The following is a 13,112-nucleotide window of genomic DNA, read 5'->3' as shown; positions in this document are numbered from 1 at the left end:
GGGCAGCCAGGGGGCTCTGCTCTGCATGCTGTCCCTGCGGCTCCCATTGGCCGGGAACTACAGCCAATGGGATATGCCGGGGCAGTGCCTGCGGATGGAGCAGCATGCAAAACCGTCTGGCCACGTGTAGGAGCCAAAGAAGGGACATGCCGTTGCTTCTGGGAGCCACTTGAGGTAAGCATTACCCAGAGCCTGCACCCCGAGCCGCTCCTCATGCCCCAACCTCCTGCCACAGCACTGATCCCCCTCCCGCACTCCAAACCCCACAATACCAGCCCAGAGCACCCTTCTGTACCCTAAACCCCTCATCTCCAGTCTCCACCCCAAAGCCCGCACCCCCATCTGAAGCCTTCACCCCCCAAACACACCCCACTCCCTCGCCCCAGGTCGGAGCCTCCTCCTGCACTCTGAACTCCTCATTTCTGGCCCTACCCCGGAGCCCACACCCCCAACCAAAGCCCTCACTCCCTCCAACACCCCAACCCCAATTTTGTGAGCATTCATGGCCCACCATACAATTTCTATTACCCGAGATGCTGGCAGAACAGGCACCAACTCATGCCAAGGCCCAAGACCTCACTGAGTATTGACATATGCACAGCTGAAATCCAGTTCGGTTTACCAATGGGTTAGCATAGTTAAAATTGATATTCGTGTTACAAGAATGTGTTTAGAACTATGAAATACTTGTAGGATGTTGCATGTATTAATCCTTCTTATAATATATGTATCCCATGGTATAAAGTTATATTGAGACTTTGCAACGTAAACCTCTGTAATTATGTAACTCACCAAACAGGAAAAAAAAAAAGCATTAAATTAAAGTGCTTGCCCTGCACACAAGATGGCCCACTGAAGGCAAATGAGGTATTGTGTAACAAAGGACAGAGATTTTGTTGATTGCGTTCCTCATTCCCTCCAGGAAGGGGAGGCCTGTGTAGGAACTCATCCCATGTTTAGCTTGGATTCTAGGGTGAAAGAGGATAAAAATCCCTGACAAGGAGAAACAGGATTTCTTTATGCTGTCTTGACTCTGAGGGGCAAAGATTCCTAAACATAAGCAAGAGATCCCCATGCTGCTTGGCATGGGTCAGCCCTAAAGGATAAGCAGCTCTGTGTATTAAAAAGGTAATATAAGCTTCTGTAAGTCCAAGACTGTATCTCATTTGTGTGTGTATATTTCCTGTTTTAACCTTGTAAATAACTCATTTTTTTCCTAAGTTAATAAATCTTTAGTTAGTTTATCACAGGATTGACTACAGGTGTAGTCTTTGGTTTGAGATTTAGTACAACTGACGGGGGCAAGTGACTGGTCCTTTGGGATTGCAAGTAACCTAAATATTATTGTTATTTTTGGTTTAAAGTGACCATCTATCACGGGGCGGGCGAACATTTTGGCCCGAGAGCCACATATAGGTATGGAAATTGTATGGTGGGCAAAATTGGAGGTTGGGGTGCGGTACAGGGTGAGGGCTCTGGCTGGGGATGCGGGGTCTGGGGATGAGGGGTTGGGGCGCAGGAGGGGGTCAGGGCTGGGGAAGGGGTTTGGGGCACGGGAGGGGGTCAGAAGTGCAGGCTCTGTGCGGCACTTGCCTCAAGCTGCTCCCAGAAGCAGCGGCATGTCCTCCCTCCAGCTCCTACGCGGAAGCACGGCCAGACAGCTCTGTGTGCTGCCCCGTCCGCAGGTGCAGCCCCTGCAGTTCCCATTGGCCGCTGTTCCCAGCCAACAGGAGCTGCGGGGGTGGCCCTTGGGGCAGGGGCAGTCTGCAGAGCCCCCTGGCTGCCCCTATGCATAGGAGGCAGAGGGGAGACATGCTGCTGCTTCCAGGAGCCGCATGGAGCAGGGCAAGCCCCCAACCCCGCTCCCTGGCTGGAGCACCGGAGCGGGGCAAACCCTGGATCCTGCTCCCTGCCAGGAGCTTGAGGGCCAGATTAAAATGTCTAGAGGGCCAGATGCAGTCCCTGGGCCATAGTTTGCCCACCCCGGATCTATCACATAGCCCAGCTTGCTTGGGCGACAAGATAGACTGGAATGCCCAAGGGGACTGTCTGTGACTCCATCGTAAGTCTGTTAAAGTGCTTCAGAAGTTTACATTTATTACTGGGTTGGTGAAATCTAATTACAGAACGTACAACCACCTTAGGGTTTCTGCCCTGCTTTTTTAAAGTCTGCCCTGAGGTTGACACTCATGCTCGTAAGTCACTTCAGACTGTGTGACACCCACCATTTTCCCCCCCCGCCCAAGTCTCCTATAATACCCCACATTCAAAGCCAGAAACTCTGTGTGAACCTCCATACCTCCATGGCGGGGCTCCATGTATCCCATCTGCCAATATGAGGTACCCCCAATCTCCATCACTTGGAGATTCTGTGTGCCCCCACATAGCTCCTCCCCTTATTTCTGGGTCTCCTATTCTCCTTTTCCCTGCCAGGGGCTCTGTGTGCCCCCCACTCCTCCTATACCAGGGTCCCCCATTCTTCCCCCCATACCATTATTTTTCTGGGAAATAAGTCATTCAGAGTGTCAGCATTTAAAACTCTGTTGGGAGGATAAGTAGGAGTATTGTTATGCTGGACAGTGTTGATGGTTGCCATCAACCAGTTGTTTGATCTATAGACAATTGCAGAATGCTTGAAGCTGTGACCGTGCTAAACACAGCAGCAGCACATGCCCTCCATTTCCCCCCTTTTGGTCTTCCAAAATCAATAGGCTTCTGACAGCTGATGTTTAGAGTGTTCCCTAAAATTTTGGTATTGACTGGATGCAGATTTCAAAAGTTTTTGTGTTACATGCACACAAACACACACACAGAAATGTCATGAAATTGAACATAAGGCAGCCACAAACTCCAGCAATGACAGTTTTTGGAAAATTCTCTCTTCTCCCAAGCATCTTTGAAATTTGATCAGCTACTCACAATGAATAAAGATAATACAAAGAAAATACATGTCAAGTCAATCTATCACAAGTAGCCCACATATATATATTTCAAGTAAAATATTACAACTTACATTTATACGAATTTCTTGTTGACTGCTGAATTGTCCACCACAAAGTGAGAGCAAGGACTTTATCTCCTACAATGAAAACATTGTAGGACAAAACATTTTTTAGAAAACTGAAGTATTGTTTCCATACCATAATTTCACATACTACATCTACAATAACTTTATACTACAAACAAAATTTCAAAGAGACTTCTACAACGTTATAATAGTTCTTATGTCCAATATCAATTTATAGGAGGAGCCAACTATTGAAAATCTTAGGAGAGGAGAAAAATCTGACACTGTGGTAGCGAATGACTACTTAAATATTCCACTTTAAAAATGAGCCTTTTTTTTTTGTTTTGTTACTGCAGCCTACAAGTACCCTTTGATAGTAGTAATACATTGATCAGTAATCTAATGCACAGTGCCATTAGGTTAAAAATTATCCTAATCATTTTATCAAGCTCCAGTGTGCTTCATTTTTATACTTACCTCTCTCAGAAATTGCTAATATTTAACAAGGTCGTACACTCACTATAACTATAATTGAATTCTGGGTAATGGGTCTAGTCATAGAAAGATTCAAGTGTATTTTTAGCAAGGCAAGTCCCTCCTGAGGAAAACAACGGCAGGAGTCCACTGTTTCTGCTTCCTTCTCTGCTTACAGAGATCTTGATAACTTGCTCTGTTGGGTGCATTTTCCATAGTAACTGAAGTTAGAGACTATAAACTGAAGCAGGAAAATTATGAATCCCCAAGCAACCATTAAGTACTAAGGAACAAGAGAATACTGAACTAGAATAGGCTTTCAATCTCTGATGTCTCTGCTGTTTCTCAAGATACTTCTCTTGGAGATCTATCCATATCAATACATATCCTGAAATGATGAACTTCCCATTCATTTTCTAACAGATGACTACCTATTTCCTCACAAAATTATCCTTATAAATACATATGCCCACATTTTATTAAGGACTGAGAATTACATGGGGATGGAAGACAAAGGGAAGGAGTCATTCAGTATTACCAAATATCACTGGATAATGCTAGTCATCCACTATTTTAGTAAGTCTGCTATTATGACCCTTTTCCTCTTTTATTTTCTATAGAAAATAAGAGGATGCTAGAGTTTTCCAAAAGCAAGTTACTCGCCAGCTTGCACAAGGTGAATAAAATGCCATTAGTTGGTTCATTATGATCACTGTAGTCATGGGACCACATGGGTGCATGAGTAGATATTACATATGGGTTGGTGATGTTTCCTGACAATGTTAGGAAGGAGAGTTTATAATTACAGTAAAATCTTTGTTATCCAGCACGCTGGGGGAATAGGGGGTGCTGATAAGTCAAAAATTCCGGTTAACTTAGGGGAGGAGTTTGGGTGTCGGAGGAGGCTCAGGGCTGGAGCCCAGGAGGGCTTTTGGGGTGCCAGATCTGGGCAGTGCTCACCTCGGGCGGCTCCCCACAAGTAGCGACATGTCCCTGCTGCTCCTAGGCAGAGGCATGGCCCGCAGCTCTGTGCACTTCTCTGCCTGCAGGCGGAGCCAGAGGTCGGGATGGGGTGGGGGCAGCGCACAGTGCCTCCATGGCTGTTCCTCCACCTAGGAGCAGCAGGGACATGTCACCACTTGCAATGAACTGCCTGAGGTGAGCGCTGCCCAAATCTGGCACCCCAAAACCCCTCCCATGTCCCAAACCCCACCCCAAGCTCCCTCCTAACCCCAAACTCCCTCCCAGAGCCCACGCCCCGCAACCCCTCCCAAAATGCCAGTTTCTAGAGCTTTCCGGTTGGTAAAGTGCCGGATAACACATCTTTTACTGTATTTGTTTCCAATAGTGCCCACAGTGTGCTAGCTGCTTTCCAAACATAATTCCAAACTTAAAAGTGGCCTTCATCATCTCTGAAAATCCTACCTGGTACCGAAGTTTGAAGAGAAGAGAAGACAAGATACTCTGTGCCCTGAAACAGCCAATGAAGATATATTCAGTAGAGCTAAAAAATACACTCTTGTTTTTTCTCCTCGCTCTTTTTATATATATCTATGGGTGTGTCTACACAGGGATAAAAGACCTGTGGCATGGCCACAATGGGCCTGGATCAGCTGACTTAGGCTCGTGGGACTAAAAATCACTCTGTAAATGTCCACACTCAGGCTGGAGCCCAAGCTCTGGGACCCTCCAGCTCGAGTCTGAATTTCTACACAATGCTTTTTCAACCCCGGAATCTGAGCCCCACAAGCCTGAGTCAGCTGACACAGGCCAGCAACAGATTTTTTTATTCCTGTGTAGATACACCCTATGAGACAGTTGGGTTTGCTCTGCCTACTTAGCATGCCTAAAATTTGCCTATATAAATCTCCTTCCTTTCCCCGTCAATAATACCACCACAACCAACACCAATACAGAATTAAAATCTGCCATTCACTGAGCCCCCCTAGCCTCTCTCACACAGTCTCTCAGCCCAAGACTGTAGCAAGGACACATGGCTCTACATGGGGAAAAAAGGAGATAGAGTCACAGTCCTCCATTAAAACAAGACAGGAACTAAAGCAAAACCTCAGAAACTCAAACTTAAGAACTGACATAGTGCTGTAAACATCAGACAAAATATTGCAACACTAACAAAAATAGCCAGGAAACCCTTCAAATGGGAAGCTTAAAACAAATAACATAAGAACACTCCTTGAGACATAGCCAGGTACGCTAGTTAGCCCAACATGCACAAGTGGAGATGCCTTCAATCATACCAACTACGGAGATATTTGCAATGTCAATAACATTACCAAACTATCCTTTAGCATCCTTAATAAAAAACAGATATTGACAAAAACCAACATAATCCAGAATTAAACTGGATTCCTCATGGATTCTAATAAATGATCTAACCAGAACTTTACCCTATGGATACTTGTTAACAAACATGTAAAAAAGGCAAGTACGTTTGTTTGTTTCATATATTTGAAAGAACTTTTGACTCAACTGAGCAACCCGGACTGAAGTGTAAAGGCATATGTAAAGGTATCCATATTTCAGTCCCATCAAATGCCTGTGAAAAAATGAATATACAAACAGAAATCTTCATGCAAGCAAGGGGAATAAATAAGAGATGTAACCTTAACCCAATCATTTTCAATATATATATATTCATGACCTACCAACTCTAATGAAATAGTCCTAAACCACAGGACTACCATTAAACAACTAAGAAGTGCTTTTTTTAAAAAGCTATCTGGATGTCATACTATCAGCTATGCAAAATGGTCCCCAAAGGAACATACACCAGACAGAAAAATACTGCAAAGCATAGGATATTTGCTGACCAGCCTGTCAAAACAAAACTCTTGATTTCTGCAAAAGACTCAACACAAACTAATTTTTTATTAGAGAGAGAGAGAAAAATTGAGTATATACTAAATTATATATACTTGGGCCTCAAACTCCACTTTAGAGACTTTCAGAGTAGCCATAAAAACACCTGCTAAGACTATTCAGCAGGATAATTCAATCCAATTTACTAGATTTACTGAGCTTTTGCAACCAGTTATGCCTCTGGGGACAAGACCGCAACTGAAATGGTACATCTGTAATTCTGTAAATACTCTGTTAGTTAGAACATAAGAGCGGCCATACTGGATCAGACCAATGGTCCATCTAACCCAGTATCCATCCCCTGCCGGCCTGTCCCAGCACCTGGCAGTCAGAGGCTTAGAGACACTCAGAGCATGGGGCTGTTGTGTCCCTGATCATCTTGACTAATAGCCATTGCTGGACCTATCCTCTCCCTGTTGCTGGGTTCACGTCTACTGACTGCAGGGCAGAGCGGGGATGATTCCCTCCGCTAACCCACATACAGAAAATACACGCAAGGGCGCGGGGCCATCTCAGCCAATGGGGCACACATAGGCCAGCTCGGGGCCAGGCTAGGAAGGACGGCACAGTCCCCAAAGAGAGTCACAGCAACCCTCCTTCCCGCGACAGGGGGAAGCGAGAGCGGGGCAGGGGGAGCCGGCAATGCAGGGAGCGGGCCGGGCGGGCTGAGGTTCGCACTCCCCCTCCGCTCGCACACACCGACGGTGCTGCAGGGACGAGCTACCCCCCAGCTCCTGCCCGGCAGGAGGCACGTGCCCAGCGGGGGCGGCCCCGGCTCTCACCGGCAGCCGGAACTCCAGGTTCTCCTGCGCCAGCAGCAGCAGGTAGCTCGGCAGCAGCCCGCGCGCCATAGCCCCGCCAGAAGCCATGAAGCGCTCCGCCCAACCGCGCATGTGCCGCCCGGGGTGCGCAGGGGGGCGGGGGCTAGTGCAGGCCGAAGCGCCTCGAGGCGGGGGCGGGGCTCCTCGCTGCGGCCCGTTACGGGCTCATGTCTGCGGCCGCCGGCCGGCGTCACAACAACGGCCAGACGCGAGGGGAAGAGCCGCTCGCGCCACAACGGAAATCTGGCGGGAACTGGGGCCGCCTCCCCCTCCCGGGACGTGACGCGTCTCCTTTGACCCAACAAGGGCGCTACGGGAGCCGCGGGGGCGGGTGATAACCCGGGAGCCGCCCCCAGCTGAGGCTGCTAGGGAGCCCGGAGGCGCCGTGCAGCGGGTCTGTGACGGGGGCGGGGGGCTGTTTGCACGTGAGCGCAGCCGCGTTGGGGGGATCCCTTCTCTGGGGAGGAGCAGAGCCCGGGGGAGGGGTTGTGCGTCCCGTGCCCAGGGCAGCAGGAGGCCTGTGGAAGAGACTCTCCAGAGAGGCCGGGGGCTGCTGTGGGGTCTGACAGAGCTCGCTGGCTGGCTCGGGTGAAACGGGGAACCTCAGGAAGGAAGGGTTTGGGCCTGACGGGCCAAAGGAGGTGGCATTTCATAAGGACTCAGCTGAGCCCCAGGAAGAGGAGTGTTACTTTAAGTACTCTTGCCTGCAAGTATGTCACTGTGGGTAGGGTGTGTGCAGGGCCACGCTGTGCCATGCCCTGGGGTGGGACCCTGCCACATTGATGCTGCAGGGCAGTATTGGGAAAGGGAGCTTCAGAAAAGAGATTGTTATTGTATTGTGGTAGCATCTAGGAGCCCTAGTCATAGACCAGGACCCCAGCGTGCTAGGCACTGGACAAACAGAACAAAAAGATGCCCCACATCCTAGGGAGCCTACAATCTAAGTATAAGACAAATTATGTAGCTAAGACACCCCTTTTTTTATTCCTGGTTGGATGCCCAAGTAGGCCCTAAAGATCCAATTGCAATTTTCAAAAAAATATGGGTTATGCCTAGTGCCATGGCCAACAGCCTTCTCTCCCCATCTCAGGGAACCAGGTTGTAATGTCCAAAATGATGTTTGTGCCCCTGCTGTTAAGCTCGCCTGTGTAGTTATTTCACTACCACTATATATTGTTTTGTAAAATAGTGTAATATATTGAGTATGGAAGATGCTTTATACATATACATTGTTCTCCACTCCAGTACTGACCTACCAAGAAGGGGAAAAAAAAAGCCTGGGAATCAATTACAAGCAAGATGGTTTTGGCAGCATCTGTGGTCTATGGTAGTATTTTGGCAGTGCAGGAGACCTGACTTCCATTTCTGGTCCCGATTTCACATCCTGTGAAGTAATGTCTATCTCTCTTAAGCCCTATGTACTCTTCTGGAGAATTGTTACAAAAACTTCCCACCCATTTACCTAGCTTTCTGATTATGGTAGCTGTTTTCAGCACTAGGTGGAAGGGACTGTCTTTAAATGCTTTGGGCAGCACTACCAACTTTAATGGTATGACATACAAATGTTACAAAATAATACTACCTTAGAGTTTGGAAATGCTCTTGAGGCAAGAGGCTTTCCCCTCTGGAGGGCAGGAGTACTCATGTTGCTCACCATTGACCCCTCCAGCTGATTAAGGAGTGGCACAATCTAGATTCTATCTAGAAGATGGACTAGAAAGCATCAACTGTTTCTGAAGGGAGTTGCATCCATTTTTCCACACCAAAGAGGACAGTAGCCATTGCATAGAGTTGTGAGGATGGGAAGTGAATGGAGATGGAAAAAATGGAAAGATACTCAGGATTGTGACAGACATGAGACTTTCTTCCTGTATTTTTCTTGAAGGTTTGTTCTCCTTTGTTTTGGGTTCCCCCCTCCAATATCTAGGTGTGATTACTGTAATTCCCTACTGGCTGGTGTCCCTATTTTGCTGACTGAAAGGTTTAGCTTATCCAGATTTCACTAAGCCTTTTATTAGCACTAGACCAACTCAACACTTAACTCGTGTTTTACAGCTTTTTTTTGTTGTTGTCATATGATAGCTTTCCTTGTAGATTTTAAGATCTTGCTCATGACTTATAAGAGCTCCATGGACTGCATTCTTAATATATTTGTGTTCCGAGGTTGGAAAGAGCTGCTGTTGGCTGATGCATTACACTAGAACTTCTATGGTTACCTCGTTGGTTTCTGCAGAATTTACACTTTCACTTTAAAAATGTTTAGACCTTATAATCTCAAAGAAAATGTTCCAAATTTGAACAGAGGCAGTACTGCCTGAGTCTACAGACAAACAGCTTTGAGAGATGTCAGCTATCCCCCTTTTGTCTCAAATCTTAATGCTGAAACCTAATTTTGACACATTTTTTATCAACATTGTTAACAATTTCACTGCTAATGATTTCAGCAGAAACATCCAGCTAGTCTGGGGTTGTTGACAAAAGTTCAGGATTGCAGGAAGAGATTAGTGGAAGGTCACCACTTTTATTCAACCAATCTGACCCACTTGAATTTTTTTAGCCATTTAATCTCAGTCTTGGCATCTTGTAAGTAGGAGTCATCTGTTCCATTGCTTAAAATTAAGCTCTTTGACGAGATGATTTTCTCTTCACATGCTTTCTTTTGTCAGGAACTCTGAATACTTCACTGTATTCCAATCATACTGTTTTTCTAAACAGGGGTTAAGAGAGTGAACAAATAATCAATCTTGTTTGGGGGGGGGGGTGGATTTAAAATCTTAAACACCTCGTGCAAATAACACCAGATAAGCTTGTATATTTCTAGTGTATTTTAAAATATGAACCAACTACATGCACGTGAACACAGATACACGTCATGTTAGTATTATCTCAAAATTTTTTCACATTTTCACTGTGAATGCCAAACAAAAGCACAAGCTGAGTCTCTGTAATGAATGTGCTGCTCAATTCTGCTTGTGACTGCACATCTGATAGTTATGATTTATACATAATGTTTGATCCTGAAATAATCCAAACAATTTTACAGATTGTATAGTATATTTTTTTTATATAAACTATTTCTCTACAGTGCTATTGAAAAGTAACTGTTTTGAGGATGGAATATGACAGCCATATTAAACCAACAACATTACATAATTGATTTTAGGAGGGGAAAATAAAGAGCAATCCCTCGTTTCAGCCTATGGGGCGAATTTTAGGTAAACAGTATGTAATTATCCAAATTGGAATTTGACCAGTACACTGGAGCTAACACCCCCTTCTCCTGTAGCAAGTGCCATCGGATCTTATAATGATCATTTGAATAGGGGTGGGAGAAATCCTCAAAACACTTCTGATGAACAATGATTTAACTTATGCTGTTGTTTTTCTAAATAATTTCACAACCGTTGTGGTGTTTAAAAAAAAAAAATCCCCCACGCATAATTCCAAAACCATTTATAGTAAAAATGTTTAGTGAAGTCATTGTTTTTCCACCCAGAATTACTTCATTATGAGCATAAATTCATTATAATTGGTATTGAAGTTTACACATTACAATGCACTGGAGCAATTTGGGAATGCCATTCTTCTTTATTATTAATGGGATATTTCTATATCGGAATTCACTAGAAGCAGCACTGCAGTCTGCTCATAGACAAATTGCCACGAAATTTTAACTTTTAAGTTATAGGAGAACATACAAAACATCTTCCCATGCATTGTTATCAAACTGATCAGGTTTGTGTTACTGTAAATTAAAACAGTAATTAACCCATCCACCTGAACCCCATCTAGGGGGGAAACACCTACAGCTTTTTTTGTATTGGATGGACCTAGTATGTTAAAATTAACAGCCAAAGTATAAGGCTGGTATAAAGAAAAGACTCATACAAATGGATCCATCTCTAAGTGGGACAACTACACATGATCTTTCTATATATCAAATAATTATAGCTGCACATGAGCTGGTTCCATAGTTCTTATCCTTTTATTTTCAATGAGATCTAGGACAGCCCACGTATATAGTTTCCCACATGCAAAAGGTCTTCTGACTGCAGTGCTGCAATGCACATTTTCTTTAGCAGGCATCCCTGACTTTGCTGTACAGAACAAGCATATTAAGGGAGTGCCATCTACTATAGTCTTGCTTCAGTATTTGAAGTGCATAGTTGTAGATATCAAAATTTGTTGGAATTCCATTTCTTTTTCAGCCTGTGTAACCACTGAAATCCCTTTTAATACACTGCATCAGTGTATGGCATATCACAGATGAGGGGATAATGTTTTCTGTAAAGAATAACTAACATCAGCTTTGGGAATCTTCAAAGCATGGTTTGTGTGTCCACCTTAAGTGTATAAGTAGGAGAGAGAAAATCCCCACCCTTTAGCACTTATTGGTGGGCTGTTGCTTGATGACTGGTTTGTTTTGTTGTCTGTCAGCAGGCAGCTGCAATGACCAGGTCAACAAATATCAGAACAGATTATTTGGGTATGGTCTGTGCTACAAAGGGTGAACGCTTTATAAAAGATGCAATTGCCTGAAAAAGTAAGTAAATATTATAATGCATTTTTATTTCACAAAGGCTATACTGTATTGATTCCAAGCCTACTGGGCTATATGGTATATCTGTCTGGAAACTGAAGGAAATGTATGTCCTTAACAGACTCAAAGTTTAATTTGCTTAGTTTATAGACCTACATTATTTCAGTGACTTATTCTTTAATTAGGGTTATTTTATGTTTTTGATTGTTGTTGAGTTAGGAGCAGACATAATGACACACACAGATTTTTACTGTATACTTTGGTCTAAGCCTCCAGCCCTAACTCAGGCAAAACTCCCATAGAAATCACCAGGACTTTTGCCTGAGTAAGGACTGTTATTTTCAGTTCATGCAGTTGTACAATTGAAAGAAGTGGAGGTATGGGGGGCTTTGGATGCTACATCTGCTACAAGATGTGAATGGGTTTTTAAGAAGATGAAAAGACCCAGACACTATTTCATTTTTTATTATAATATTTTATATAAGCACTTAAGGATCTTTAGATACGTGCTATATAAATGTAAAGTGTTATTTTCCTCCACAGCTGTGAGTGCATACAGGAAGCTGCTGTTCCAGCAGTGCATTGCTTTGACTCCTGCTTGGATGTCACAAAACATTCTTGAGAAATGGAGGAAAACAAAGGGCAGAGTGCTGGAGCCACCAGAACCCAATTCACTGCTGTAGGTGACCTCAGGAGAAGCTGGCAGAGCTGGGCAGAAGATCACATTGATTATCAGAGACAGAATCCATTCAGCAATGATAGCAAGCCCGTGACTAAGTCTGTGCATCCCCAAAGAGGAGATCCCATCTATGGGAGACCGCCTGAAGGGTCTAAAACAGAGCAAAGAGGGAAAGATGCCCACACACATGTGGGAAAGGAAGTGGAAGAGCTATGCTTGATCATGAGAAATACTGGGGAGAAAGGAGATGATGGAAATGTAAGAGTGACATTCCGACAGCTGTTTGAAACATATGTGACTATTTCCAATAAATTAGTGGGAATCCTGCTGAGAGCAAGAAAATATGGGCTGGTTCAGTTTGAAGGTGAAATGCTTTGGCAAGGAAAAGACGACAATGTCATCATCACCTTACTTGAATAATACTGATGAATGTTTCCATTTAGGAAAATAAACCATCTAAATGTCAGCTTAATAAAGGTTTATACAGCACAGGGGTGGAATGGAAAACCAGTGAAGATGAAAAATATTTTGATAGGATCATAGAAGTTGGAGATAGATTAGTTGATCCATTGCATCATTTCTATCCGTGTGCCCTTTTCCTTCACAGCTTTGTCTTGTCTACTTCTAAATGTCTCAAGTGATGGCTTCTCTTACCGCTCTGCATAACTGAAGTTAAAATTCTTTACTAACTTATTACCAGTCTGCACTGGG

The 13,112-nt window shown here is 44.4% G+C and overlaps 2 protein-coding genes across 15 annotated transcripts in view; one reads left to right on the top strand and one right to left on the bottom strand.

Moving 5' to 3' along the window:
- Positions 1-7,354, bottom strand: part of TRMT11 (tRNA methyltransferase 11 homolog) — a 64,812-nt gene extending 57,458 nt beyond the window's left edge. For all 7 annotated transcript variants that reach the window (XM_030556238.1, XM_030556240.1, XM_030556239.1 and 4 more), the window contains exons 1-2: positions 7,144-7,354; positions 3,014-3,079 (exon numbers count right to left, since the gene is read on the bottom strand). In XM_030556238.1, coding sequence (XP_030412098.1) covers positions 3,014-3,079; positions 7,144-7,254 — 177 coding nt within the window. In that variant the 5' untranslated portion in view covers positions 7,255-7,354. The remainder of the gene's footprint in view (positions 1-3,013; positions 3,080-7,143) is intronic.
- Positions 7,355-7,490: 136 nt separating this feature from the next.
- On the top strand, positions 7,491-12,867 carry LOC115648532 (actin-binding Rho-activating protein-like). Of its 8 annotated transcripts, XR_003999586.1 has the most exons (4): positions 7,491-7,576; positions 8,852-9,067; positions 11,623-11,725; positions 12,266-12,867. XR_003999586.1 is itself a non-coding variant. In XM_030556247.1 (2 exons), the coding sequence occupies exon 2, from the start codon at positions 12,348-12,350 to the stop codon at positions 12,819-12,821; it is 474 nt and encodes a 157-aa protein (XP_030412107.1). In that variant the 5' UTR covers positions 11,620-11,725; positions 12,266-12,347; the 3' UTR covers positions 12,822-12,867. The 8 variants fall into 8 exon arrangements, 1 of the variants encoding a protein (XP_030412107.1); XR_003999583.1 differs by lacking the exon at positions 8,852-9,067; XR_003999589.1 differs by lacking the exon at positions 8,852-9,067 and having other exon boundaries at positions 7,522-7,607.
- Positions 12,868-13,112: the final 245 nt, after the last annotated feature.

This window comes from Gopherus evgoodei, chromosome 3 (genome assembly GCF_007399415.2).
Source record: "Gopherus evgoodei ecotype Sinaloan lineage chromosome 3, rGopEvg1_v1.p, whole genome shotgun sequence".
NCBI classification, from domain to species: domain Eukaryota; kingdom Metazoa; phylum Chordata; order Testudines; family Testudinidae; genus Gopherus; species Gopherus evgoodei.
Note: the sequence above shows the minus strand (reverse complement) of the source record. Positions and strands in the feature narration are given on the sequence as shown.

What these genes read in the sequence shown, in the direction of transcription:
- LOC115648532 (XM_030556247.1), top strand. Translation starts at nt 12,348, where the DNA reads ATGGAGGAAAACAAAGGGCAGAGTGCTGGAGCCACCAGAACCCAATTC.